This window comes from Ornithorhynchus anatinus, chromosome 1 (genome assembly GCF_004115215.2).
Source record: "Ornithorhynchus anatinus isolate Pmale09 chromosome 1, mOrnAna1.pri.v4, whole genome shotgun sequence".
NCBI lineage: Eukaryota > Metazoa > Chordata > Mammalia > Monotremata > Ornithorhynchidae > Ornithorhynchus > Ornithorhynchus anatinus.
The window spans coordinates 748,573-774,166 of NC_041728.1; the positions used below are offsets into that span (position 1 = coordinate 748,573).

Consider the following 25,594-nt stretch of genomic DNA (forward strand, 5'->3'; position numbering starts at 1 on the left):
TCAAATTTATGTGCCGCTCGAATTGATGTAGTGCATTCATTATTAATAATGAATAGAGAAGCGGCGTGGCTCACTGGAAAGAGCACGGGCTTTGGAGTCAGAGGTCATGGGTTCGAACCCCGGCTCTACCGCTTGTCAGCTGTGCGACTTTGGGCAAGTCACTTAACTTCTCGGTGCCTCAGTGACCTCATCTGTAAAATGGGGATTAAGACTGTGAGCCCCACGTGGGACAACCCGATTCCCCCGTGTCTACCCCAGCGCTTAGAACGGTGCTCGGCACATAGTAAGCGCTTAACAAATACCAACATCATTATTATTATTATAAAAATGAATATGGTATTTGTTAAGCACTTACTATGCTCCACTCAAATCTATTTAGTGCATTATTATTCATTATTATCACTATGGTCTTTGTTAAGCGCTCACTATATGCCGAGCAGTGTTCCAAGCCCTGGGGTGGATACAAGGTCATTAGGTTGTCCCTCGTGGGGCTCACAATGTTAATCCCCATTTTAATAATAATAATTTTGGTGTGGGTTAAATGCTTACTATGTGCCGAGCACCGTTCTCAGCTCCGGGGTGGATACAAGGTAATCGGGTCGTCCCACGTGGGGCTCCCGGTCTTCATCCCCATTTTCCAGGCGAGGTCACCGAGGCCCAGAGAAGTGAAGTGATTTGCCCAAAGTCACACAGCTGACGAACGGCAGAGCCGGGATTAGAACCCGTGACCTCTGACTCCCAAACCCCGGGCTCTTTCCATTAAGCCACGCTGCTTCCCTTTCATTCAGTCGTCTCGACTGAGCGTTTACTGGGTGCAGAGCACTGTACTGAGCGCTTAGGAGAGTACAATATCACCATAAACAGGCACGTTCCCTGTGCTTAATCTCGTACTGAGCGCCACTTGTCTGCTGCGTGACCTTGGGCAAGCCACTTGACTTCTCTGTGTCTCAGTGACCTCGTCTGTAAGGTGGGGATTAAGACTGTAAACCCCACGTGGGACACCCGCATGACCTTGTAACTACTCCAGCGCTTAGAACGGTGCTTGGCACACAGTAAGCACTTAAATACCATCATTATTATTTTTATCACAGTTCACCGTCCTCGCCCGCTAAAGGGACGATGGCCTTTCAGCTCGACCGGACCACTGCTCCGTGGCCGTCACCGTACCACAAAGCCCTGAGGTAAAAACGAGATAATCAGATCCGACACAGCTCCTCTCCCACCTGGAGCTCACCCTCTTAATAATAATAATAATAATGCTGGTATTTGTTAAGCGCTTACTATGTGCGAAGCACCGTTCTAAGCGATGGGGGGGGGGGATACAGGGTAATCGGGTTGTCTCACGTGGGGTTCACGGTCTTCATCCCCATCTTACAGATGAGGTAACTGAGGCCCAGAGAAGTGAAGTGACTCGCCCACAGTCAACTCAGCTGACAAGTGGCAGAGCCGGGATTCGAACCCACGACCTCTGACTCCCCAGCCCGGGCTCTTTCCGCTGAGCCGCGCTGCTTCCCAAGATGAGTGTGCGTTGGGGCGTGCTGTCTGGTCTGTTACCTGAGGCGTGTTCGGAAGGTCTGGAGGCAGAGTGGCTTAACGGAAGAATAGTAATAATAATAATAATAATAAAAATGGTGGCATTTGTTAAGCGCTTACTAGGTGCAGAGCACTGTTCTAAGCGCCGGGGAGGATACAAGGTGATCAGGTTGTCCCTCGTGGGGCTCACAGTCTTCATCCCCATTTTACAGATGAGGTCACTGAGGCACAGAGAAGTTAAGCCACTCGCCCGGAGTCACCCAGCTGGCAAGCGGCTGACCCGGGATTTGAACCCATGACCTCTGACTCCCCGGCCCGGGCTCTTTCCACTGAGCCACGCCGCTTCTCTAAGCGAGGGGCTGGAGTCGGGAGGCCCGAGTTCTAGTAGAAGCCGCTTGGCATCGTGGATAGATCACGGGCCTGGGTGTCAGGGGGTCATGGGTTCTAATGCCGCCTCTGCCACTTGTCTGCTGTGTGACCTTGGGCAAGTCACTTCACTTCTCATTCATTCAGTAGTATTTATTGAGCGCTTACTAGGTGCGGAGCACTGTCCTAAGCGCTCGGACCGTACAGTTCGGCAACAGATAGCGTCGATCCCTGCCCATTGACGGGCTTACAGTCTCTGGGCCTCGGTGACCTCGTCTGTAAAATGGGGATTGAGACTGAGCCTCGCGTGGGACAGGGAACCACCTTGTCGCCGTCCCAGCGCAGTGCTTGGCACAGAGTGAGCGCATCACGAATGCCATCAACAGCAGCTCTGCTTACTGTGTGACCCTGGGTCAAGTCGCTGAACCTCTTTAGGCTTCAGTTTCTCCCCCGGGGAAATGGGGATGAGTTTGCCTGCCCTCCCTCCCTCGCAGACCGAAAATAGCGTTGGTGTTTTATTAAGCGCTTACGCTGTGCCGAGCACTGTTCTAAGCGCCGGGGGAGATCCAGGGTCATCGGGTCGTCCCACGTGAGGCTCACAGTTAATCCCCATTCGACAGATGAGGGAGCTGAGGCCCGGAGAAGGGAAGTGACTCGCCCACAGTCACCCGGCTGACACGTGGCAGAGCCGGGATTCGAACTCATGACCTCCGACTCCCAAGCCCGGGCTCTTTCCGCTGAGCCACGCTCCTTTCGGTGGGGCTGGGATCGGGTCCGAGCTCATTAGCCTGGATCTACTCCGGCGCTCTGGGACCTTAAATCAAATCTTAAACTGTCTGCGGAAGAATATTGCTTCTAATAATTGCCATCCATTATTTATCCCAGTCAGATTTCATCTCTCTATTTGTCCGGGAACAGCAGCGAGACAGCGAAGCGGAAAGCCGAAGCCTCTAGGTACGCCGAAACCTTGCCGACGTTGGAGATAGGAGCTCCGTTTTAGCATTTAGATGGGATGCATTTTTTTTTTTTTTTAGACTGTCACTGTGGATAGGATGTTTAATTGTTTTAATCAAACCCAACAGCTTGAGAATAATTGGGTTTTTAATCTGTTTTCATTTTATCTTGTCCAGTTGAATTGCAGTACACCCACTTGTTCATCAAAGCTCGATGGTTCCAAGTAACGGATTTACAATTTGATGGGAAAGAAATCGTTTTAGAATTCTTGCTATTTTTTGATGGAGCGTTAATAAATAGAAGGTGACTGTATTTGCGCCCTCCAAGCGATCCAAAAATCTTATCCGGGCGTAACCCAGTTCCGAACGCCTTCCCGTCAAAATTAAAGGCTACGTTTTTCAGGACGCGGCGTGCATTTAAATGAGCTCATTTTGACAAAAGTAGATGTCAGATTTGTTTGACTTTTCTCATTTACACTTTCTATTTTCTTGAAAATCAACCAGTAGGGTGAAAATCGACTATATGATGACCTTATCCGTGCAGAGGATCTGTTGTATATTTCCCAGCTCCCATCTTAGCACCTTCGCGCCACCTAAACTCTCACGTTATTCCCAAGAACATACCTTTATACTCTATTTAATACCTCCTATTTATTTTGGTGTCTGCCTCCCCGACTCCACTGGAAGATCCAGGCTTTGTGGGAAGCAGCCTGGCTTAGTGGAAAAGACCACGGCCTTGGGAGTCAGAGGACGTGGGTTCTAATCACGGCTCCGCCGCTCGTCTGCTGTGTGACTTTGGGTAAGTCACAGACTTCTCTGTGCCTCAGTTACTTCCTCTGTAAAATGGGGATTGAGACTGTGAGCCCCACGTGCGACCACCTCATTACCGTGTATCTACCGCAGCGCTGAGAACAGTCCTGGACACATAGTAAGAGCTTAACAAATACCGTTATTACTATTATTATTTCATAATAAATGAATTAGGAATGACGAAAAGAAGCCAAGCACCTTAAATAAAGATGCCTTTTGCAGCAGAAAAATGACACAACTCTTATCAGGTTATTATAATCGGGTTCCTCGTAAATATGGAGGGAATTGACCCCCAGAGTAGATACTTCCTTTCTGACGTGTGACATGTAAAATGCCTCAAATTCAAAATCCAAACCAGAAAACCATCTCAGTTGTTTCTCAAATTGAGAAGCAGCGTGGTTCAGTGGAAAGAGCCCGGGCTTGGGAGTCAGAGGTCATGGGTTCGACTCCCGGCTCTGCCCCTTGTCAGCTGTGTGACTGCGGGCGAGTCACTTCACTTCTCTGGGCCTCAGTTACGGCATCTGGAAAATGGGGATTAACTGGGAGCCTCCCGTGGGACGACCCGATCACCCTGTATCTACCCGAGCCCTTAGAACGGTGCTCTGCACGTAGTAAGCGCTTAACAAATACCAACATTATCATTATTATTATTTAACACCATTATAACGAATTGCAGCAACGCTCAATTACGAATTAGAACAATGAATTATGATGACATGAACGTGCTGCTGCCGTGGCCCCTCTGTTGTCTATCAGCACAGTTTATGGCTGTCATTCATTCATTCAATAGTATTTATTGAGCGCTTACTATGTGCAGAGCACTGGACTAAGCGCTTGGAATGGACAAATCGGTAACAGATAGAGACGGTCCCTGCCCTTTGACGGGCTCACGGTCTAATCGGGGGAGACTCTCGGCTTCACCCTGGGCTTCGAGGCTGTCCATCACCTCGCCCCTTCCTACCTCTCCTCCCTTCTCTCTTTCCACCGCCCACCCCGCACGCTCCGCTCCTCCGCCGTCCGCCTCCTCGCCGTCCCCCGGTCTCGCCCGTCCCGCCGTCGACCCCCGGGCCGCGTCCTCCCCGTGTCCCGGAACGCCCTCCCTCCTCACCTCCGCCAAACTAACCGGGGAGAAGCAGCATGGCTCAGTGGAAAGAGCACGGGCTTGGGAGTCAGAGGTCATGAGTTCGAAACCCAGCTCTGCCACTTGTCAGCTGTGTGACTGTGGGCGAGTCACTTAACTTCTCGGTGCCTCAGTTCCTTCCTCTGTAAAATGGGGATGAAGACTGTGAGCCCCACGTGGGACAACCTGATTCCCCTGTGTCTACCCCAGCGCTTAGAACAGTGTTCTGCACGTAGTAAGTGCTTAACAAATACCCACATCATTAATTCTCTTCCCCTCTCCAAATCCCTACTTAAAGCTCACCTCCTCCAAGAGGCCTTCCCAGACTGAGCTCCCCCCTTATTCCCTCTGCTCCCTCTACCCCCCCTTCACCTCTCCACAGCTAAACCCTCTTCTCCCCCTTTTCCCTCTCCTCCTCCCCCTCTCCCGTCCCACTCCCTCGGCACTGTACTCGTCCGCTCGACCGTCTATATCTTCATCACCCTATTTATTTTGTTTAATGAGGTGTCCGTCACCCTCATTCTATTTATCTGCCACTGTTTTAATGAGATGTTCTTCCCCTCGACTCTATTTATTGCCACTGTTCTCGTCTGTCCATCTCCCCCCGATCAGACCGTAAGCCCGTCAATGGGCAGGGACGGTCTCTAGCTGTTGCCGACTTGTCCATTCCAAGCGCTCAGTCCAGTGCTCTGCACATAGTAAGCGCTCAGTAAATACTATTGAGTGAATGAGTGAATGAGTTTATAATAATGTTGGTATTTATGCAAAGCGCCGTTCTAAGCGTTAGGGGGGAGATACACGGTGATCGGGTGGTCGCACGTGGGGCGCCCAGTCTCCATCCCCATTTTATAGAGGAGGCCACTGAGGCCCATTCATTCATTCATTGCTATTGTTCTTGTCTTTATTGCTATGGTTCTCATCTTTTATTGCTATTTTTCTTGTCTGTCCATCTCCCCTGATTAGACTGTGAGCCCGTCGTTGGGCAGGGACCGTCTCTATCTGTTGCCGATTTGTCCATTCCAAGCGCTTACTACAGAGCTCTGCACAGGGTAAGCGCTCAATAAATACGATTGAATGAATGAATGAGGGAATGAATGAATGAATGAGGGAATGAATGAGGGAATGAATAAATGAACACAGTTGGGCCTTTGCGTGCCCCCGATGTGGCTTCCTGTCCGGCTTCCTCAGCGGCCCCCGGGTGCCTCTTCTAACCCGAAGGGCGAATGGGGCTTTTTCACGGCGCGCCCCATTTTCCCCAAACCGCACCTCGGCATCACGTGGGGGGCGGGCGGGCGGCCACGTGCCCGGCCGGGCCAACTCCCCGCCTGGGCCCCGATTGGCGGAGCGCCCGCCCTTCCGCGCAGGCGCGGCGGCACGCGCGGCGGCGGCGCGCGCGCTCCGGCGCGCGGGGTGGGTGGGGGGCCGCGCGGGCGGTGACGTCATCTCCGCGCGCCGGGGGAGGAGGGCGGCGGCGGCGCAGGCGCGGGGAACATGGCGCGCTCCTAGAAGCGGCGGAGGCGGCGGCGGGCGAGGCGGAGGGCACCGGGGGGGGGCACCGGGGGGGGGCACCGGGGCCGCTGCAGCCCAGAGGACGCCGCCCCCAACGGTGAGGCCTCCGCCACATCCGCGGCCGTGGCGGGATCGAGCACCGCCCCGCGCCGGAAGGGGGCAGGGCGGGGGGAGGGGGCCGCCCACTCATTCATTCATTCACTCACTCACTCATTCATTCACTCATTCATTCATTCATTGATTCATTCATTCATCCCATCGGATTTGTGCTTACTGTGTGCAGGGCGCTGGACGAAGCGCTTGGAGCGGACAGTTGGGCACCAGAGAGACCCTCCCCGCCCATTCCTACATTCAATAGTCGAGCGCTTACTATGTGCAGAGCCCTGGGCTGAGCGCTGGGAATGGACAATTGGGTATCAGGACCATCCCTGCACATTCCTTCATGCAATCGTATTTATTGAGCGCTTACTATGTGCAGAGCGCTGGATGAAGCGCTTGGAGCGGACGATTGGGCACCAGAGAGACCCTCCCCGCACATCGCTTACTATGTGCAGAGCACTGGGCTAAGCGCTTGGAATGGACAATTGGATATCAGGACCATCCCTGCACATTCCTTCATGCAATCGTATTTAGTGAGCGCTTACTATGTGCAGAGCGCTGGATGAAGCGCTTGGAGCGGACGATTGGGCACCAGAGAGACCCTCCCCGCACATCGCTTACTATGTGCAGAGCACTGGGCTAAGCGCTTGGAATGGACAATTGGATATCAGGACCATCCCTGCACATACATTCATGCAATCGTATTTAGTGAGCGCTTACTACGTGCAGAGCACTGGACGAAGCTCCTGGAGTGTGCGATTGGGCACCAGAGGGAGACCCTCCCTGCCCATTCCTACATTTAGTAGCTGAGCGCTTACTACGTGCAGAGCACTGGGCTGAGCGCTTGGAATGGACAGTTGGGCACCAGAGAGACCATCCCTACACATTCATTCGTGCAATCGTATTTATTGAGCGCTTACTATGTGCAGAGCGCTGGACGAAGCTCTTGGAGCGGACGATTGGGCACCAGAGAGACCTTCCCTGCCCATTCCTACATTCAGTAGTTGAGCGCTTACTATGTGCAGAGCACTGGGCTGAGCGCTTGGAATGGACAATTGGATATCAGGACCATCCCTGCACATTCATGCAATCGTATTTATTGAGCGCTTACTATGTGCAGAGCACTGGGCTAAGCGCTTGAACAGTTGAGCAACAGAGACCATCCTTGCCCATTCATTCATGCAGTCGTATTTATTGAGCGCTTACTATGTGCAGAGCACTGGATGAATGTTTGGAGTCTGCGATTGGGCACCAGATAAAGACCATCCCTGCCCATTCATTCATTCAATAGTTGAGCGCTTACTATGTGCAGAGCACTGGACAGAGTGTTTGGAGTGTACAATTGGGCACCAGAGAGAGACCATCCCTGCACATTCATTCAGTAATTGAGCGCTTACTATGTGCTAAGCGCTTGGAATGGACAACTGGGCACCAGATAGAGACCATCCCTGCCCAGTCATTCATTCAATCGTATTTATTGAGCGCTTACTATGTGCAGAGCCCTGGGCTAAGCGCTTGGAGTGGACAGTTGGGCAGCAGAGAGAGACCATCCCTGCCCAATAACGGGCTCACAAAGTGTCTCACGCTAAAGTCTCCTCTCCCCAGCGCTTAGGACGGTCCTTTCTATTCATTCAGTTGCATTTACTGAGTCCGTCCTGTGTGCAGAGCACTGGAATAATAATAATAATGATGCTATTTGTTAAGGGCTTGCTGTGTGCCAAGCACCGTTCTAAGCGCCGATCGCATTTATTGAGCCCTTACTGTGTGCAGAGCATTGGAATAATAATGATGATGATGGTATTTGTTGAGCACTTACTATGTGCCGAGCACTGTTCTCAGCGCTGGGGGGGGATGCAAGGTGATCAGGTTGCCCCACGTGGGGCTGATGGTATTTGTTAAGCGCTTATTACGTGCCAAACACTGTTCTAAGCACGGGGGGTGGGGATACAAGGCGATGAGGTTGTCCCCTGTGGGGTTCACAGTCTTCACCCCCATTTTAATAATAATAACGATGGTATCTGTTAAGCACTTACTATCCGCAAAGCACTTTTCTAAGTGCTGAGGGGGGATATAAGGTGATCAGGTTGACCTTCGTGGAGCTGATGGTATTCTATGTACAGAGCGCTGTTTTAACCCCCGGGGTGGGGGATGCAAGGTGATCAAGTTGTCCCACGTGGGACTGATGATATTTGTTAAGTGCTTACTATGTGCCGAGCACTGTTCTAAGCGCTGGCGGGGGGGGGGGGGGCGGTGCAAGGTGATCAGGTTGTCCCACGGAGGGATGATGTTATTTGTTAAATGCTTACTATGTACCAAGCACCGTTCTAAGCCCTGGGGGGGATACAAGGTGATCAGGTAGTCCCCTGTGGGGCTCACAGTCTTAATCCCCATTTTCCTGATGAGGTCACTGAGGCCCAGTGAAGTGACTTGCCCAGAGTCACACAGCTGACAAGTGGCGGAGCCGGGATTAGAACCCATGACATAATAATAATCATAATGTTGGTATTTGTTAAGCGCTTACTATGTGCAGAGCACTGTTCTAAGCGCTGGGGTAAACACAGGGGAATCAGGTCGTCCCACGTGGGGCTCACAGTCTTAATCCCCATTTTACAGATGAGGGAAGTGAGGCACAGAGAAGTTAAGTGACTTGCCCACAGTCACACAGCCGACAAGTGGCAGAGCTGGGATTCGAACTCACGAGCCCTGACTCCAAAGCCCGTGCTCTTTCCACTGCGCCACGCTGCTCCTGACATTTGACTCCCAAGCCCGGCCTCCTTCCACGGAGCCACTCGGCTTCGCGTTGCGCTGCTCAGCTGTACTAAGCGCTTGGGAAAGTACGCTACAATCAACAGTGACATTCCCTGCCCGGAACGATTAGACCGTGAGCCCGTCGATGGGCAGGGACGGTCTCTATCTGCCGCCGAATTGTCCATTCCAATTTAACGGATGTTAAGATAAATTACGAATATGGACGTGTGCTGTGGAGCTGAGGGAGGGGCGAGTAAGGGTGCAGTTAAGTCAGAGCACGGGCCTGGGAGTCACAGAGACCCGAGTTCTAATCCCGGCTCCGCACTCGTCGGCCCCGTGACCGTGGGCAAGTCACTTCACTTCTCTGTGCCTCAGTTACCTCATCCGTAAAATGGGGATTAAGACCGTGAGCCCACATAGGACAGGGACGGTGTCCAACCTGAATAGCTCGCGTCTACCCCGCGGCTTATAACGGTCCCTGGCCCACGGTGAGTGCTTAAAAAATGCCACATTTATCATCCCCATCATCATCATCATCATCTTCAACGGCAAAGTGGAGCTGCTAGTAATTCTGGTATTGGTTAAACGTCGGCTCTGTGCCCACCACTGGGCCCGAGGTCACCCGACAGGTCATTTGTCCGTTTGGTATTTCCCACGGGCTTAGTGAGCGCTCGACAAATACCGCTGCCGCCAAGCAGCAGGCCAGTGGCGTGACTGGGCCTAGAACCTGGATCTCTTGCCTTTTGGCCCCGGACCCTTTCTCCGGGGCCACTTTAGTAGTAGTAATAATGGTAATATCGATGGTATTTGAAGCACTTACTCTGTCACGCATTGGAGTAAGGACTGAGGGAGATGCAGGGTAGGCCAGATGGGACGCAGTCCAAGTGGGGGCAAGAACAGGAACTGGATCCCCATTTTACAGATGAGGAAACAGCCTCAGAGCAGGTAATTGACTCGCTCAGAGAGACACGGCGGGCAAGCGGCAGAGCCGGGATTAGAGCCCAGGTGTACTCTGTGGGAGCCAGGCCTTTCCAGCCCCCTCACCCGTGTCGCCACGCGTCATTTCCCTCGAGCGGCGGGTGCCCCTAGTTCCCGGCCCCTTGAGTTTTCCCCTCCATCCCCGGGCCCGACGTTGCCGTGCGGAGAGCCGTTCTTACGCCCGCCGACCCACTTCTTCCCCCGAAATGCGGGCCCACGTGGCGCTCTGAAGAAAGTCGGGGCTCCGACCCCCGCCTTAGCCGCCGGCGTTGTTCACGCCGCGGTCCCGTTCGCCCTCGGCACGGTGCGTGTGGGCTAGGGAAGCGGCGTGGCCCAGCGGGAAGAGCCCGGGCTCGGGAGTCGGAGGTCCTGGGTTCGAATTCCGGCTCTGCCGCTTGTCAGCTGTGTGACTCCGGGCAAGTCATTTCACTTCTCTGGGCCTCGGTTACCTCATCCGTAAAGTGGGGATTAACTGTGGGCCTCATGTGGGACAACCTGATTCCCCTGTATCTACCCCAGCGCTTAGAACAGTGCTCTGCACATACTAAGCGCTTAGCAAATACCAACATTATTATTATTATTATTATTATTAGAGTGCTGCTGAGGGACTGGGGAACCCTCTCGCGACATTGCCCAGGGAACGGGAGGCTGGGGCCCCCCCCGGGCAGAGCTCCTTGAGGGCAGGGATCGAACCTGCCAACTCTCAATAATAATAATAATTATGGTACTGGTTAAGTGTCGGTATCTGTTAAGCGCTTACTATGTGCCGAGCACCGTTCTAAGCGCTGGGGTAGATACAGGGTAATCGGGTTGTCCCAAGTGGGGCTCACAGTCTTACCGACGAGGTAACTGAGGCACCGAGAAGTGGTGACCTGCCCGAAGTCACGCTGCTGAGCGGCGGCGGGGCCGGGATTAGAACCCATAACCTCTGACTCCTAAGCCCGTGCTCTTTCCACTGAGCCACGTTGCTTCTCTCTGTAAGTGCTCACTGTATCCCAAGCACTGTTCTAAGCGCTGAGGTAGATACGGGTTTATCCGGTTAAACGCGGTTCCTGTCCCAGATTGGGCTCACACTCTCAATCTCCGTTTTTAACAGGCGCGGTAACTGAGGTACGGAGAAGCATCCCGCCCGAGGTCCCACGGCAGACGGGTGGCGGAGCCGGGATTAGAACCCATGACCTCCTGACTCCCGGGCCCGGGCTTTATTCACTACGCCGTGCTGCTCCTCTACTGCGTATACTCTCCGCAGGGCGCTCAGCACAAGGTTCCGCCCACAGTAAGCACTCTGTAAACGATGTTGATTGTTTGGGGGTGGGGGGGGAACGGTCGTGTTCCCGAGTCCTTCGGCGTGAGTTTCCTTAACGGGGGATCCACCGGGAGCGCGACCCGTGACGTCTTGGACATCTGAGTGAGTGGATTTGGGGGCTCGGATGAGGTGACCGGCGCTGTGGTCACACCCCAGGGATTGCTGCCCTTTCCACAGCTTTCCTCCCTCCCGTCCTTCCCCGTCTCCCTCCCTCCTTTCCCTCCCTTCCCTTCTTTCCCTCCCTCAATCAATCAGATTGATCAAGTGCTTACTGTGTGCGGAGGACTGTACTAGGCACTTGGGAGAGTACAGTTTAACAGGGACGGTAGACGCGTTCCCTGCCCTCAGTGAGTTTACGCTCTCAAGAGGGAGACAGAGAAGCTGTGTAGCGGAGCGGACGGAGCCCGGGCCCGGGAGTCGGAAGGTCACGGGTTCTAATTCCGGCTACTCCGCCCGTCTGCTCCGTGGCCTTGGATAAGTCACTTCGCTCCTCTGGGCCTCAGTTACCTCAGTGGCAATCAAGACTGGGAGCCCTAAGCTGGACGGGGACTGTGTCCAGCCCAATTTGCTTGTATCCACTCCAGCTCTCAGCGCGGTGCCGGGCACGTAAGAAATGGCATTATTTCGGCTGTGGAAATAAACGCCGCGAGGCCGGGCGGGGAGGCGAATAAAGGGTGAAAATCCGAGTGCCGATCCCTCCCTTCCGCCTCTCCTCCCTCCCTTTCCTCCCTTTTCTCCCTCCCTCCCTGCCTTGGTGGCACCGTGCTGGGAAGAGGGTAAGGACGACGAGTGAAGTTGAGGCTGGGGTGGCTTCGTGACTTTCACCGTCGGGTTTATCGAGTGCTTACTGCGTGCAGGGCACGGTACCAAGCGCCTGGGAGAGTTCAGTCCGGCAAAGGACAGACGCATTCCCTGCCCCCAGACGAGCTCACAGCCCAGAGGAGGGGAGACAGAGGTTGATGTAAATGAGAGAAGCGGCGTGGCTCAGTGGCGAGAGCACGGGCTTTGGAGTCAGAGGTCATGGGTTCGAATCCCGGCTCTGCCGCTTGCCAGCTGTGTGACTGTGGGCGAGTCACTTCACTTCTCTGGGCCTCAGTTACCTCAGCTGTATAAATGGGGATGGAGACCGTGAGCCCCACGTGGGACAACCCGATTCCCCCGTGTCTCCCCCGGCGCTTAGAGCAGTGCTCTGCACATAGTAAGCGCTTAACGAATACCAGCGTTATTAAGTCGCAGATATGTACGCAAGTGCCGTGGGGTTGGGAGGGGGGAAGAACAGAGGGAGCAAGTCAGGGTGATGCAGAAGGGGGTGGGAGCGAAGAGAGGGGGCTTAGGGAAGGCCTCCTGGAGGAGGTGTGCCTTCAGCAAGGCCTTGAACGGGGAGGGGAGAGTAGTCTTCTGCCGGATTTGAGGAGGGAGGGCTTTCCAGGAGATAGACGAGACGGAGGCACGGCGAGAAGGTTAGCGCTAGAGGAGCGAAGAGCGCGGGCTGGGTTATAGGAGAGTGGGGAGGTGAGGGGGGCGAGGCCAAGGTGACGGACTGCTTTAAAGCCAGCGGCGCGGAGCTGTCGTCCAGTTCGGCTTCTCTACCGAAGCGGACGAGGTTGGAGCCCTCTCTGGCCTTTAACTTTACCGGGACTCATCGCGGCTAAGCTCTGCGGCGGAGCCGTCGTGCCGGTGCCCGCTCCGCCCGCTCTCGCGCGTTCCCACGCTAACCCGCTCGCCCCCGCGTCGCCGGCAGATTCCCATGGATCTCAACAGCGCCAGCAGCGTCGTCCTTCGGGTGCTCACCCAAGCCACCAGCCAGGACACCGCCGTGCTGAAGCCGGCCGAGGAGCAGCTGAAGCAGTGGGAGACGCAGCCGGGCTTCTACTCCGTGTTGTTGGTGAGTCGCGGCGCGGCGGCCCGGGCGACGGCCGACGGGTGCCGGCCGTAGTGACGGGCGGGAGGGGGCTGGGCCCGCCGGGAGGACCCCGGGGGGCGCCCGCCCGGCCGCCCGCGTGGACGACGCGCCGCCGGGGTGGGTGTCCGGCGTCAGTCTGCGGCCGAGGAGCCCAGCCGGGCGACGGCGCGACGGCGTCCGGGCCTGGGGACCCGGGGGCGGAGGGCCCCGCTCCCCCCGCCTCGGCCGTCGGAGCCGGAGTCTCGGACCTGCTCGGCCAAGCCCCCTGAACGGACCTGAGAGTTTTCCAGGCAGGGCAGCGGAGATCCAGATCGGTGACTCCCTGACCCGTTACCTCTCCGAAGTCCAATCTCCTCCCTACTAAAATCTTGCCCCCTCGTCGCCCCCTCCCCTTCTTTTTTGAATAATAGCAATGGTATCTGTTAAGCGCTTACTAGGTGCAGAGCGCCGTTCTGCACGCTGGGATAGATACAGGACACTCAGATCGTCCCACTCGGGGCTCACATTTTTTAATCCCCATTTTTGCAGATGAGGGAGCCGAGGCCCAGAGAAGTGAAGTGACCTGCCCAAGGTCACGCAGTAGACAGGCGGCAGAGCCGGGATTAGAACCCACGACCTCTGACTCCCCAGGCCGGGCTCTTTCCACCGAGCCACGCTGCTTCTCGAATAGTATGCGTTAGGCACTTTCTGTGTGCCCGGCACCGTACTGAGCACGGGGGTAGATCCAGAATAATTGGGTTGGACACGGGCCCTGACCCGCACGGGGCTCACGGTCCTCATCCCCATTTTACAGATGCGGGAACCGAGGCACAGTGAAGCAAGTGCCTTGCGCGAGGTCACCCAGCAGACAGGCGGCGGAACCAGGATTAGAATCCAGGTCTTGCAGACTCCAAGTCCCGTACTCAGTCGGAAGCAACTCGGCCTAGTGGATAGAGCACAGGCCCGGGAGTCAGAAGGACCCGGGTTCTAATCCCAGCGGCGACTCTCATCTGTTGTGTGACCTTGGACGAGTCACTTAATTTAGTGCCTCAGTTACCTTATCTGTAAAATGGGGATTGAGACTGTGAGCCGAATGTGGGTCGGGGACCGTGTACACGCCGATTACCCCGCATCCACCCCAGCACTTAGTACGGTGCTTAACAGGTACCACCCCCCAAAAAATGTGCCCAGGGCTCACAGTGAAAAGTGTGTACCTCATTGTGGAGGGGCAGGGCATGGCCACCGCTCCGGAAGGAAGAGTTGCTCACTCTAGAACCTCTCTGAGAATAACTCCAGTCGTAGCGGTCTCCGTTAAGCTCTTACTCTGTGCCGAGCACTGTACTAAGCTCTGGGTCAGATGAAATACAATCAGATTGGACACGGTTCCCGTCCGTGGGTCCGCTGTCTTAAGTAGGAGGGAGTTCAGGTACTGAATCCCCTTTTTACAAGTGAGGAAACTGAGGCCTGGAGAAATTAAGTGACTTGCCCAGGTCGCACGGCGGGGAGGTGTCAGAACCCAGGTCCTCTGACCCCCAGGCCCACGCTGCTCCAAGATTGACTCCCAATTTCTTTTATTTCCAGCACTTCCTTTGGGCGGGCTCACTGGTCCCTCTCCAACGAGAAGACCGGTCTCGGGGGCCCGAACGTTTCTCTTTTTCTTGAGAACGAAAGTTGGTCCTCCAGTGCCTTTCTGGTTCTGAACTTGGAGGATCCTCTCTGACGAGGCGGGTGGCGCTCGGGTTGATGTGCACGAGACATCCTGGCTCAGTTGCCCTTCAGAAGAACGGCTCTCACCGTATTCTTCCATCGGTCCAAGCGTCTCAGGAGACATCTCCCCGCTCCCACCTTCCAGCACCCGCCACCTTTCCTTTGTCATCGTGGACGAGGACGATTCCGAAGCGCGGTCGGATCGGAGGGAGGTTCTCGAGTGCCTCTCTCTGCTCAGGCGGTGTGTGAAATGTAAAACGTAGTCTTGCGTAGCTCTCCTGGAGTTTTCCGTGCATTTTCCTTCCCTCTTGGTTTGATTTAAATTGCTCTTCCTTGCAAGGTGCCCTGAGGGAAAGAGTGGGTCAGAAGTTGATTCTTCCAGCTAATCGGGAAACCGAATCGACTGTGATGATGTGAGGTTTCAGTTGAACGATAAAGGTGGTCCGAGCAGAGCTTTGGGAGCCAGATTGTCGGACTTGGTTTTGCCGACTACACAGGTACTCCAGGAGCCAAAAATTAGAGAATTCCGTCTGAAAATTATAGCAACAAAAAATGAGAATAAAAGACGGAGCCTTCCGGTAAAGATCAAACCCTCTCAGCATCGGAATGATGACCCCCAAAAACCCAACAGAACGTTAGGTTCATTATTATGTAGGTGAATGCTACTTTAATTTTGGGTTGGCGTTCTGCCCCCGCCCCTCTGCCCCCCGCCCCACCCCAAATACTTTTTTATAAGCGCTATTATTTTAAGAATTATTTACTATACTTGCCCCCCGCCCCACCCCAAATACTTTTTTACAAGCGTTATTATTATACTTTATAGAGGCAGCATGGCCTAGTGGCAAAAGCACGGGCTTGGGAGTCAGAGGTCGTGGGTTCCGGTCCCGACTCTGCCGCTCGTCTGCCGTGTGACTGTGGGCGAGTCACTCAACTCTTCCGTGCCTCAGTTACCTCAGCTATAAAATGACGATTGAGACTGTGAGCCCCACGTGGGACAACCTGATCATCTTGTATCTGCCCCAGCGCTCAGACCAGTCCTCGGCGCTTAGTAAGCGCTTAACAAACGCCGTAATGACGACGACGACGATGATTATTATAAGCGTGTTCACTCATTCAGTCGTGGTACCACTAGTCCCCATTTTTTGCCATTTTGAAAGTCTTTTGATTTCTTTGCAGAATATTTTCACCAACCACGCTCTGGATATCAATGTCAGGTGGCTGGCTGTGCTGTACTTTAAAAATGGGATCGATCGCTACTGGCGACGGGTGGCACCCCAGTAAGTATCCTACTCCGCCACTCGGAGTTTGACCGACGTCTGGTCTCCTCCCCAGCTCGCAGAGGTGGGTTGGAAGGGCTCGCCCCGTCTGTCCCGGAAGCTCCTCGGAGGCAGGAATCCCGTCTGCCGACTACATCGGAGTATCCTCTCCCGAGGTCTAAGAACAGTGCCCCGCGGGCAGTAGAGAAGCAGCGTGGCTCAGCTCGGGGAGGTCATGGGTTCTAATCCCGGCTCCGCCGCTTGTCAGCTGCGTGACCTTGGGCAAGTCACGTCACTTCTCTGTGCCTCAGTTCCCTCATCTGTAAAATGGCAGTGAAGACCGTGAGCCCTACGTGGGACAGCCTGATTACCTGTTATCTACCCCAGCGCTTAGAACAGTGCTTGGCACATAGCGCTTAGCAGATACCAACATTATTACTGTTGTTATTAAGTGCCAGTCCGGTTTTTAATAGAAGAGTTGTGGAGTTCATTCTTTCGGTCGTAGTTATCGAGTGCTTATTGTGTTCCGGTGGGGTTGGAGAGGATGGCGTGACATGAATAGAAAACTGGCTTAAAGATGGAAAATGAAAGGTAGTGCAGGCTGACCTCTTTTTGGGGGTGAAGAAGTACAAGCGATCAGTTTCCCAGGAACTGACGCCGCGCCCCGCCGATGTTTCCGGAAGTGGTTTGGCCGGCCGCTCGCCGGGGGAGCGGGCGGGCAGGGGAGCGAGGGTCCGCGGGCAGCGTCCCTCGGTGGGTCGGCCGGGAGGGCCCCTGCGGTGGCCCGGGAGAGGCTAGGTGGGGAGCAGGAGCAGCTGCCACCCAAGGCCGCCGTGAAACCGAGGGAGGGGGTGGGGGCCGGAATATCGCCCGAGGGACTTGAGAGACCACCCCTCCCCCCCCCCCCCGTGGGCTGCCGGCTCATCCGGAGACACTGTGCGGGTTGAGGCCAGGCCATCGGGAGGGAGCTGGGGACCGGGAGGGGATCTGCGGAAGCAGCCTGGCCTGGTGGATGGAGCACGGGCCTAGGAGTCAGAAGGACCTCCGTTCTAATCCCGGCTCCGTCACCAGTCTGGTCTGTCGCCTTGGGCAAGTCACTCCACTTCTCTGGGCCTCGGTTACCCGTCCGTAAGATGGGGATTAAGACCGCGAGCCCTGTGGGGCCGTGTCCCACCTGATTATCTTGTATCCAGTCCAGCGTTTATAACAGTGCTTGACACGTAGAGTTTAACGAACGCCATCATCGTGATAATGACGACATTTGTTAAGCGCTTCCTGCGTGCCAAGGACCGTTCTAAGCGCTGGGGTAGATACAAGGTGATCAGGTCGTCCCACGTGGGGCTCGCAGTCTTAATCCCCATTTTACAGATGAGGGAACCGAGGCGCAGAGAAGTGAAGCGACTTGCCCAGAGTCACACGGCTGAGAAGCGGCGGAGTCGGGGTTAGGACCCCCGGCCTCCGACTCCCAAGCCCGGGCTCTTTCCACGGAGCCGCGCCGCTTCAGACCCGATCCCTGCCTCTGACTCTTCTGGAGCCCAGTCCGAAGAAGGAGGAAGAGCGGGTATTCCCCCCAGTCGACGGCCGAGGAAACGGAGGCCCGGGAACGGCGAGCGACTTGCCCGACGTCACCCAGGGAGCCAGTGGCCGAGGCTGGCCCGAAGCTCTGCTCTCCCGGCTTCCAGACCTCAGGCAGCTTGAATGCTCGTCCTCCGCTCTTTAGCCGGATAGATTCGTGCTTCAATATTAGAACTGAGGTCCTGGGGACCGCCCGTATGGCCGATCGGCGTAACGGTCACCCCGTGGGACCAGGGAGTTAGGCCGAGTCGGGCTGCGTGTCCGTTTTTTTCCCCCGCCCCAGCGGATGTCACTCCGTCCCCGTTTTTTAGAAGCGTGCGCTGGTCCGTCGTCTGTCTTCTGGGCCCTTTTTTAACGGTGAGATTCATTCAGGCCCCACCGATGCGATTCAGCGTCGCTGGGTGAAAGTCAGACCCCCCCACCCCCGAAGGATGGAAAGTGCCGTTCTAAATTAGAGCTGGGCGGTTCCGCCAAAGCGTCACGGGGCCGCTCCCTCTGCTGCTTGGTTTTGCTATGGTGCCTCATCTGGTTCCACTCTGGCCCCGGTTTGGGCTGTCCCGGGCTGGAGAACTCTTCCCGGCCCGAGCCGGAGTTCTGGGGCCACGTCTGGGTCAGCTTCAGAAGCAGCGTGGCTCGGTGGAAAGAGCGCGGGCTTGGGAGTCGGAGGTCGTGGGTTCCAGTCCCAGCTCCGCCACTTGTCAGCTGTGTGCCCTTGGGCAATCACTTCACTTCTCTGGGCCTCGGTGACCTCCTCTGTAAAATGGGGATGAAGACCGTGCGCCCCACGGGGGACAACCTGCACACCTTGGATCTACCTCAACGCTTAGAGCACCGTAGCAGGCGCTTCACAGATACCATCATCATTATTATTATTCGTTGACCCAGTGGATGGGACGGGCCCACGGGAGCTCAGAGCCGGTCGGTGACACCTCAGGATTGTAAAGTCTGCTCTTGTCACGTCCAGCAGTCCGCCTCTCACCTCCTAAGAGTAGCCTCGGGGCTGGATTGCCTCTCCGCCGTTAGTATCTGGGGTTCCCTGAGTCTGGACCAAAAAACCCCCTCAAGTCACTCTTCCTCTACCTCTGTAGTTCTTCCAACATAAAGGGTCAGCCACAGTTCACTGTAGTGGGGCTTTTTTTTAGTTTGTTTAATAATTCAATATTTGTTAAGCGCTTATTTTGTGCCAGGCACTGTAATAGCAATAATAATGATGGCATTTGTTAAGCGCTTATTATGTGCAAAGCACTCTTCTAAGCGCTGGGGAGGATATAAGGTGATCAGGTTGTCCCACGTGGGGCTCGCATTCTTCGTCCCCGTTTTACAGACGGGGCAACTGAAGCCCAGAGAAGTGAAGTGACCCGCCCAGCGTCACACAGCTGACAAGTGGCTGAGCCGGGGTTTGAACCGGTGACCTCTGACTCCCAAGCCCGGGCTCTTTCCACCGAGCCACGCTGCTTCTCAAGACTGTACTCAGTGTTGGGGTGGATATAAGATAATCAGGTTGGACACAGTCCGGGCCCCGCGTGGGGGTGCGCCGTCCTGATCCCTCTTTGACAGATGAGGTAACTGAGTCACAGATCAGTGAAGTGATTTGCCCAAGCTCACCCAGCAGACAAAGTGGCAGAGTTCGGGATTAGAACCCAGGTCCGTGTCCCCCCCCCCCAGGCCCACGCTCTTTCCCCCGGCCCACGCTGCTTCTCTGTTAGGCTAAGTCCTTTTTCCGGGTGACATTTAAATGAGCCCCGTTAGAGCGGCGGATTTATTTCACCGGAGCACAGAGGCATAAATCTAAGAATACTACATTTAAAAAAAAAATAAGAGAATCTTATCAGTAGACACACCGTCGTGCTTCAACGCCGCCGAGCTCCGAGGAAATTGGATCGTCGGCGGCTCTCTCCTTTTGAAGTGTCGCCTCAGTCAGCAGCGCAGCCTGGCTACTCCCCAAACCTTCGCCTCCCGGCCCCACCGCAAGCCTCCGACAGTTAGCCTGAGCCGTGGAGTTGTGGCGGGACACCCTCAGTGAAGTCCTCGCCTCGTAGGGTTTTTGGCAGACCCCAGGAACCAAACGCACGGTGGGCAGGGGTTTCCACAAGCAGCGGCTCCGAGAGGTTTAATAACAATAACAATAATAATAATGTGTTTCGTTCTGTTTTGCTGTGCCGTCCGCCTCCCCCGTTTAGACTGTGAGCCCGTCGTCGGGCGGGGGTCGTCTCTCTCTGTTGTCGAATCGTACGTTCCAAGTGCTTGGTCCAGTGCTCCGCACACAGTAAGCGCTCAGTAAATACTATTGAATGAATGAATGAATAATAATGATATTTCTTAAGCGCTTCCTATGTACCAGGCGCTGTTCTAAATGCTGGGGTAGATACAAGGTAATTAGGTTGGACACAGTCCCCGTCCCACGTGGGGCTCACGGCCTTGATCCCCATTTTACATATGAGGCTACTGAGGCCCAGAGAAGTGAAGCGACTTGCTCAGGGTCACGCAGGAGACAGGTGGCGGGGCCGTGATTAGAACCCGTGAAGATCAGAACCCATGACCCTCCGACTCCCAGGCCCGGGCTCTGTCCGCTACGCCATGCGGCTTCATGGCCTCGAAGAGATTCACAGCCGTCCTTCCGGGAAATATCACGGAGGAGAGGAGCAGGGGTGATGGCGCCGGGAGAGGAAGCTGGGTGAATGAGATCCCCGATTTCTCCGAGCCCCCGTGGTCCCACCTCCCCCGCCCTGGAGCTCCCCGCCACCCACTGAGGGTGGGGATGTGCCCAGGAAAGAGCCCGGGGGGGTTTCCGTGCCCGCCCAGAGCCCAGGGACGCAGCGTGGCTCAGTGGAAAAGAGCCTGGGCTTCGGAGTCAGAGGTCATGGGTTCGACTCCCGGCTCCGCCACTTGTCAGCTGTGTGACTGTGGGCGAGTCACTTCACTTCTCTGTGCCTCAGTTACCTCATCTGTAAAACGGGGATTAACTGTGAGCCTCACGTGGGGCGACCTGATTACCCTGTATCCACCCCAGCGCTTGGAACGGTGCTCTGCACATAGCAAGCGCTTAACGGATACCAACATTAATTAATTAATTAGTGATCTCACCGGCCCCACTGGCCGCGGGCCCGGACTGCCCCGCGAAGGCCGGGGACTGCCCTCGGGCCGGCCGCGCTGCGTTTGGGCCGGAACGTGTCGGCAGGATCGTGGAAGGAGCTTTCTTCCGGCAGCACACCTCAGCCGGGTGCAGGGAGTCCTGGGAGTCTGAGGGACCTGGGTTCTAATGCCGGCTCCGCCGCCCGTCTGCCGTGTGACCTTGGGCTAGTCACTTCTCTGCCAGTTACCTCATCCGTAAAATGGGGATTAAGACTGGGAGGCCTAGGTGGGACGTGGACCGTGTCCAAGCTGGTTAGTTTGTACCTACCCCAGGGCCCGGCACGTAGTAAGCGCCTAGCGAATGCTTTAAAAAAAACCCAAAGCGGTTGAGGGCCCACACGTGGCACACGCGCTACAGCGCTAGTTTTCCTTCCTGCCGGCGTCTGAACCCCCGCTTTCTTGGCACGCTGGGGTTTTTTCTCTCCGTGTTTTTGCATTTTTGAGTTTTCCCACTCGGTGAAGACGGCAGAAGTAAGTTAAATGAGAAGCACCGTGGAAAGAGTACGTGGCTGCGAGTCAGGAGGTCTGCGTTCTGATCCCTGCTCCACACTTGCTTGCTACGTGACCCCGCTCTACTCAGCGCCTGAGTTTCCTCCTCTCTAAAATGGGGATGAAGTGCCTGTTCTCCCTCCCCTTTAGACTGAGGATCCCACGCAGGGCAGGAACTACGTCCGATGTGATCGTGTTGTTTCTACCCCGGCGCTTGAGGCGTACGGTCAGTGCCCAGCGAAGACTGCGGCGATCGTCAATAATAATCACTGATCTGTGGATTTGATTAACGGGATGGATTTGTGAATGATAAAGCCGTGTCTCCCCTCTTTCTAGCGCCATCTCAGAGGAGGAGAAATCCACCTTGCGAGCCGGGCTCATCACCAACTTCAACGAGCCGGTCAATCAGGTGAGGGCGGACAGGGTTGTGAGGGAGCCGTCCTCCTCCCTCAGCAGGCGCTCCGAAGGGGGCGGAATCGGCGTCCTTCCATCAGAATGAAGGTTTTACAAAACGAGGCGCTCTTAAAAAGAGCTCTGAAGGGTCTATTCTGCCCATGCCGGCAGAGGTATTAAGATTTTATCAGAAAGAAACACAGTGTAACCCAGGTCCAGCGTTGATGTGTCAGAAGTGACAGTCCCTTTGGAATCCTAGCGATCTGATTCTCGGAAAACGTCCGGTCAGAGATAGAGCGTTGAGGGGTCTTATCGGCTGACCTTGGGGGCTCAAGTCAGCTTTGAAGCCCTCGCTTCTCCTCAGGCGCAGTTTTCTCGGTGGCTCGCGGATGACCGAGTTTTGCACCGAAGCTCATTTCTCCGGTTCGGTTGTCACTTTCGAGCTTCCGTGTTGGCGGACCCATCTGCCCGCCCACCTTAGGGTCCGAGATCCGGGAACCCGGTGGGGTTGTGGATCGGGGCACGGAAGCGTGGGGGCCGTGGGGTCCCTCGAGGGAGGCTCGCAGGATGAAGACGCGTGCCCACCCCTGGCCGTCGTGGAACTTAACGTCCCTCAGTCGGTCCTTGGGGCGAGTGGCGAGATCTGGGACGTTCCGGCCGTGAACCGGGGAGAGACGATTCGGATCTTTAGGCTGAACCGGCAGGGATCCAAAACTCCGGGGAGGGTTAGAACCCGGGTCCGGCACTCATCCCCTCTGGCAGGGGGATTTACTGAGCGCTTACTGTACCGAGCACCTGGGAGAGCACCCGGCAGACCCGTTCCCTGCCCACGGCGGGCTTACGGCCTAGAGAGGGAGACGGACGCGAACGCAGATAATGTACGGCCGTGTCCGTAGGGGGTGTGGGTGTGAGGGCGGGGCGGGTACCGGACGCGCCGTCCAAGCCGAAGCTTCGTCCCGCTGTCGGACTCCCCCCGAGCATCAGACGTCTGTTTCCTCTGCAGATCGCTACCCAGATTGCCGTGTTGATCGCCAAAGTAGCCAGATTGGATTGCCCCCGGCAGTGGCCCGAGCTGATACCCACGCTGATCGAATCCGTGAAGGTCCAAGAAGATCTCCGCCAGCACAGGGCTTTGCTTACGTTCTACCACGTTACCAAGACTCTGGCATCCAAACGCCTCGCCGCAGATAGAAAATTGTTTTATGACGTGAGTGGCCCCCGTACGTGCTGGGGCGGGGGGGGGGGTTGCGGGTGTGGCGTGGGTACGTTTGCATCTAGATGCGTGATGGGACGAGAACATTAACGGAGCGTTGGTATTTCCCGAGGGTGGAGCGCCGTACAGACGTTCGGGAGAGCGCGATAGAGTTAGTAAGCGCGATCCCTAGCCCCGGAGGAGCGTACCGTCTAGTGGGGGGGGACGGACGCTGACCTAGCGTAGAGAACGGGGACGAAGGAAAGGTGGGAATGTACAGGAACCAGTGCCGGGCAATAGACGGCGTTAGTCGACGTGCAGGAGAGCGGTGGGTCGCGGGGAGTACCCGGGTGCGTACGTGACGCAGACGTGCCGTGGAAAGCCCTGACCCGGAGTTTAGGTCGATCTGGGCGTGAAGTTTTGGAGCGTGACTCTGGGCTCCAGGTGGCTGCCGGGAATCCCGGCAGATCCTCTGAAGTAGATGGTCAGGGTCAGCGAGGCCCAGCCGGCCAGATCGGCGGTGCGCGGTGGCGTTTTAGAGCTCCGTTTCAAGAACCGCAAGAGCTCGGCAGTCAGGGCGCTTCGATCTGCCATTGCCGGGCCTCGCTGGATCGTGCCCATTTTTCCCGAATTGATTGTCAGTGGGGTTTCCGTCCCTGGAATTCTTGCCCCTTTCCCCTGTACAAATAAATAATGTGCGTGTGAGGAGAGGTGCCGCATTTTATTTCAAAATTCCTCATTTGGACTAAAGAGAAAGAGAATGTGATCCTTGGGAAAACCCTTGTCTCCAACTCCACCCTCAGAAAATGCCTCTAGAAAGTCTCGTGTGAGTCCTCCCGCAGGCCAGGAACCGTGTGTATTCTCTCCCAGCGCTCAGTACGGTGCTTCGCACCCAGTACTTAATAAATACTGTTATTACTTCTTAATAGAATTCGTTTAGCGCGTACTCTGCGTCAGGCCCTCTGTTAAGCGCTGGGTTAGATACAGGCTAATCAGGTTGGACACGGTCCCTGTCCCACGTGGAGGTCTCAGTCTTAATCCCCATTTTACAGATGAGGGAACTGAGGCCCAGAGCAGTCAAGTGATTTGTCCGAGGTCACGCAGCGGACGGATGGATCCGGGATTAGAACCTAGGCCCCTCTGACGCTCGGGCCCGTGCTCTGTCGACTGGGCGACACCGCTTTTCCCGCTGCGTGGTGGAAAGCCCTGCTCCTGACCTTCAGTTGAGCACCACCCGACGTGGGTGCGATGGAGCTGGATGTCAGAGCGGCCGCCTTCCACACACCCGTGATTTCCATCCCGAGTTCCCCGCTGTTTTAAATGTCCACGGGCAGCAAAGACATGCCCGCTTAGGGAGCACTTCAGGGTGGGTTTCGATCTGTCTTCCAACTCTGAAAGCATTTCTGGCTTGGAGGTAGTCTCTCTGTGCTAACGTCCTTTTTAAAAGCCACTCAACCTGATTGTTCAGAAGGTTTTGTTGTGTTCCTAGATGTCCCTTGGGGGTAATAGTAATAATGTTGGTATTTGTTAAGCGCTTACTATGTGCGGAGCGCTGTTCTAAGCGCTGGGGTAGATCCAGGGTCATCAGGTTGTCCCACGTGAGGCTCCCAGTCTTCATCCCCGTTTTACAGATGAGGTCACTGAGGCACAGAGAAGTGAAGTGACTCGCCCACAGTCCCACAGCTGACAAGTGGCAGAGCTGGGATTCGAACCCATGACCTCTGACTCCAGAGCCCGGGCTCCTTCCACTGAGCCACGCTGCTTCTCTAGCAGTTTGTGGATAGTCGAGAGTTGTGCGTGGTCGGCTCCGGCACCGTTTTGGATCCTCCCTTTGAAGGGTCTCCGGATCCGCCACCCTCTGCCCCAATCAGCCATCCGCCCCTCGCTCGCGATCGGCTTCCAGGTTCCCTCCGACTCACCTCACCTTACCGGCCTGTCGTCTCTGCCCGCTGTTCCCCATCTCTCTCGGCTCCTCCCGGGGCAACCCTTTGACAGCTTCTCCCTGTCGACTCTCTCGCCCCCGACCCCTCGCTCACACCGCTCCGCGGGCGTGGCGCTCCTTCTTTCCCCCAGATCAGACAGACCCCCCAGCTCTCCCCTCGTTCAGATCCTCCTAAAATGACCACCTCTGCCGGGAGGCCTTCCTCAGTTGATTTCCCAACCTCCTGTCGCGTACGAACCGATCGATAAATGGTAGCACCGGTGAGCTACCGTATATCCATCCATAGCACTGTGGGAAAGAGCCCAGGCCTCGTTTCGCCTGCCCATGTGACCTTGGACGAGTCATTAATAATGTTGGGATTTGTTAAGCGCTTACTACGTGCAGAGCACTGTTCTAAGCGCCGGGGGAGATACGGGGTCGTCAGGTTGTCCTACGTGAGGCTCACAGTTAATCCCCATTTTCCAGGTGAGGTCACTGAGGCGCAGAGAAGTGAAGTGACTTGCCCGAGGTCACACAGCTGACAAGTGGCAGAGCCGGGATTCGAACCCATGACCTCTTTGCGCTTTCGCCCTCAGCTTCCTCGCCTGTAGAATGGGGATTCGGT

General features: G+C 55.7%; 1 protein-coding gene and 1 long non-coding RNA gene across 5 annotated transcripts in view; both read left to right on the forward strand.

The window, feature by feature from the left end:
- The first annotated feature begins 1,484 nt into the window (after positions 1-1,484).
- On the forward strand, positions 1,485-3,175 carry LOC114814539. The gene is made up of 2 exons (XR_003762329.1): positions 1,485-1,523; positions 2,785-3,175. It is a non-coding gene; the product is annotated as an uncharacterized LOC114814539 (long non-coding RNA).
- A 3,196-nt stretch (positions 3,176-6,371) lies between these two features.
- Positions 6,372-25,594, forward strand: part of IPO11 (importin 11) — a 142,864-nt gene continuing 123,641 nt past the window's right edge. For 3 of the 4 annotated variants that reach the window (XM_039910339.1, XM_029058981.2, XM_029058989.1), the window contains exons 1-5: positions 11,272-11,392; positions 13,164-13,307; positions 16,188-16,288; positions 21,800-21,872; positions 22,860-23,063. In XM_039910339.1, the coding sequence (XP_039766273.1) occupies positions 13,170-13,307; positions 16,188-16,288; positions 21,800-21,872; positions 22,860-23,063 (516 nt within the window). In that variant the 5' untranslated portion in view covers positions 11,272-11,392; positions 13,164-13,169. Of the gene's footprint in view, positions 6,389-11,271; positions 11,393-13,163; positions 13,308-16,187; positions 16,289-21,799; positions 21,873-22,859; positions 23,064-25,594 lie in introns of those variants that run through there. The other variant, XM_029058977.2, reaches the window with a different exon arrangement.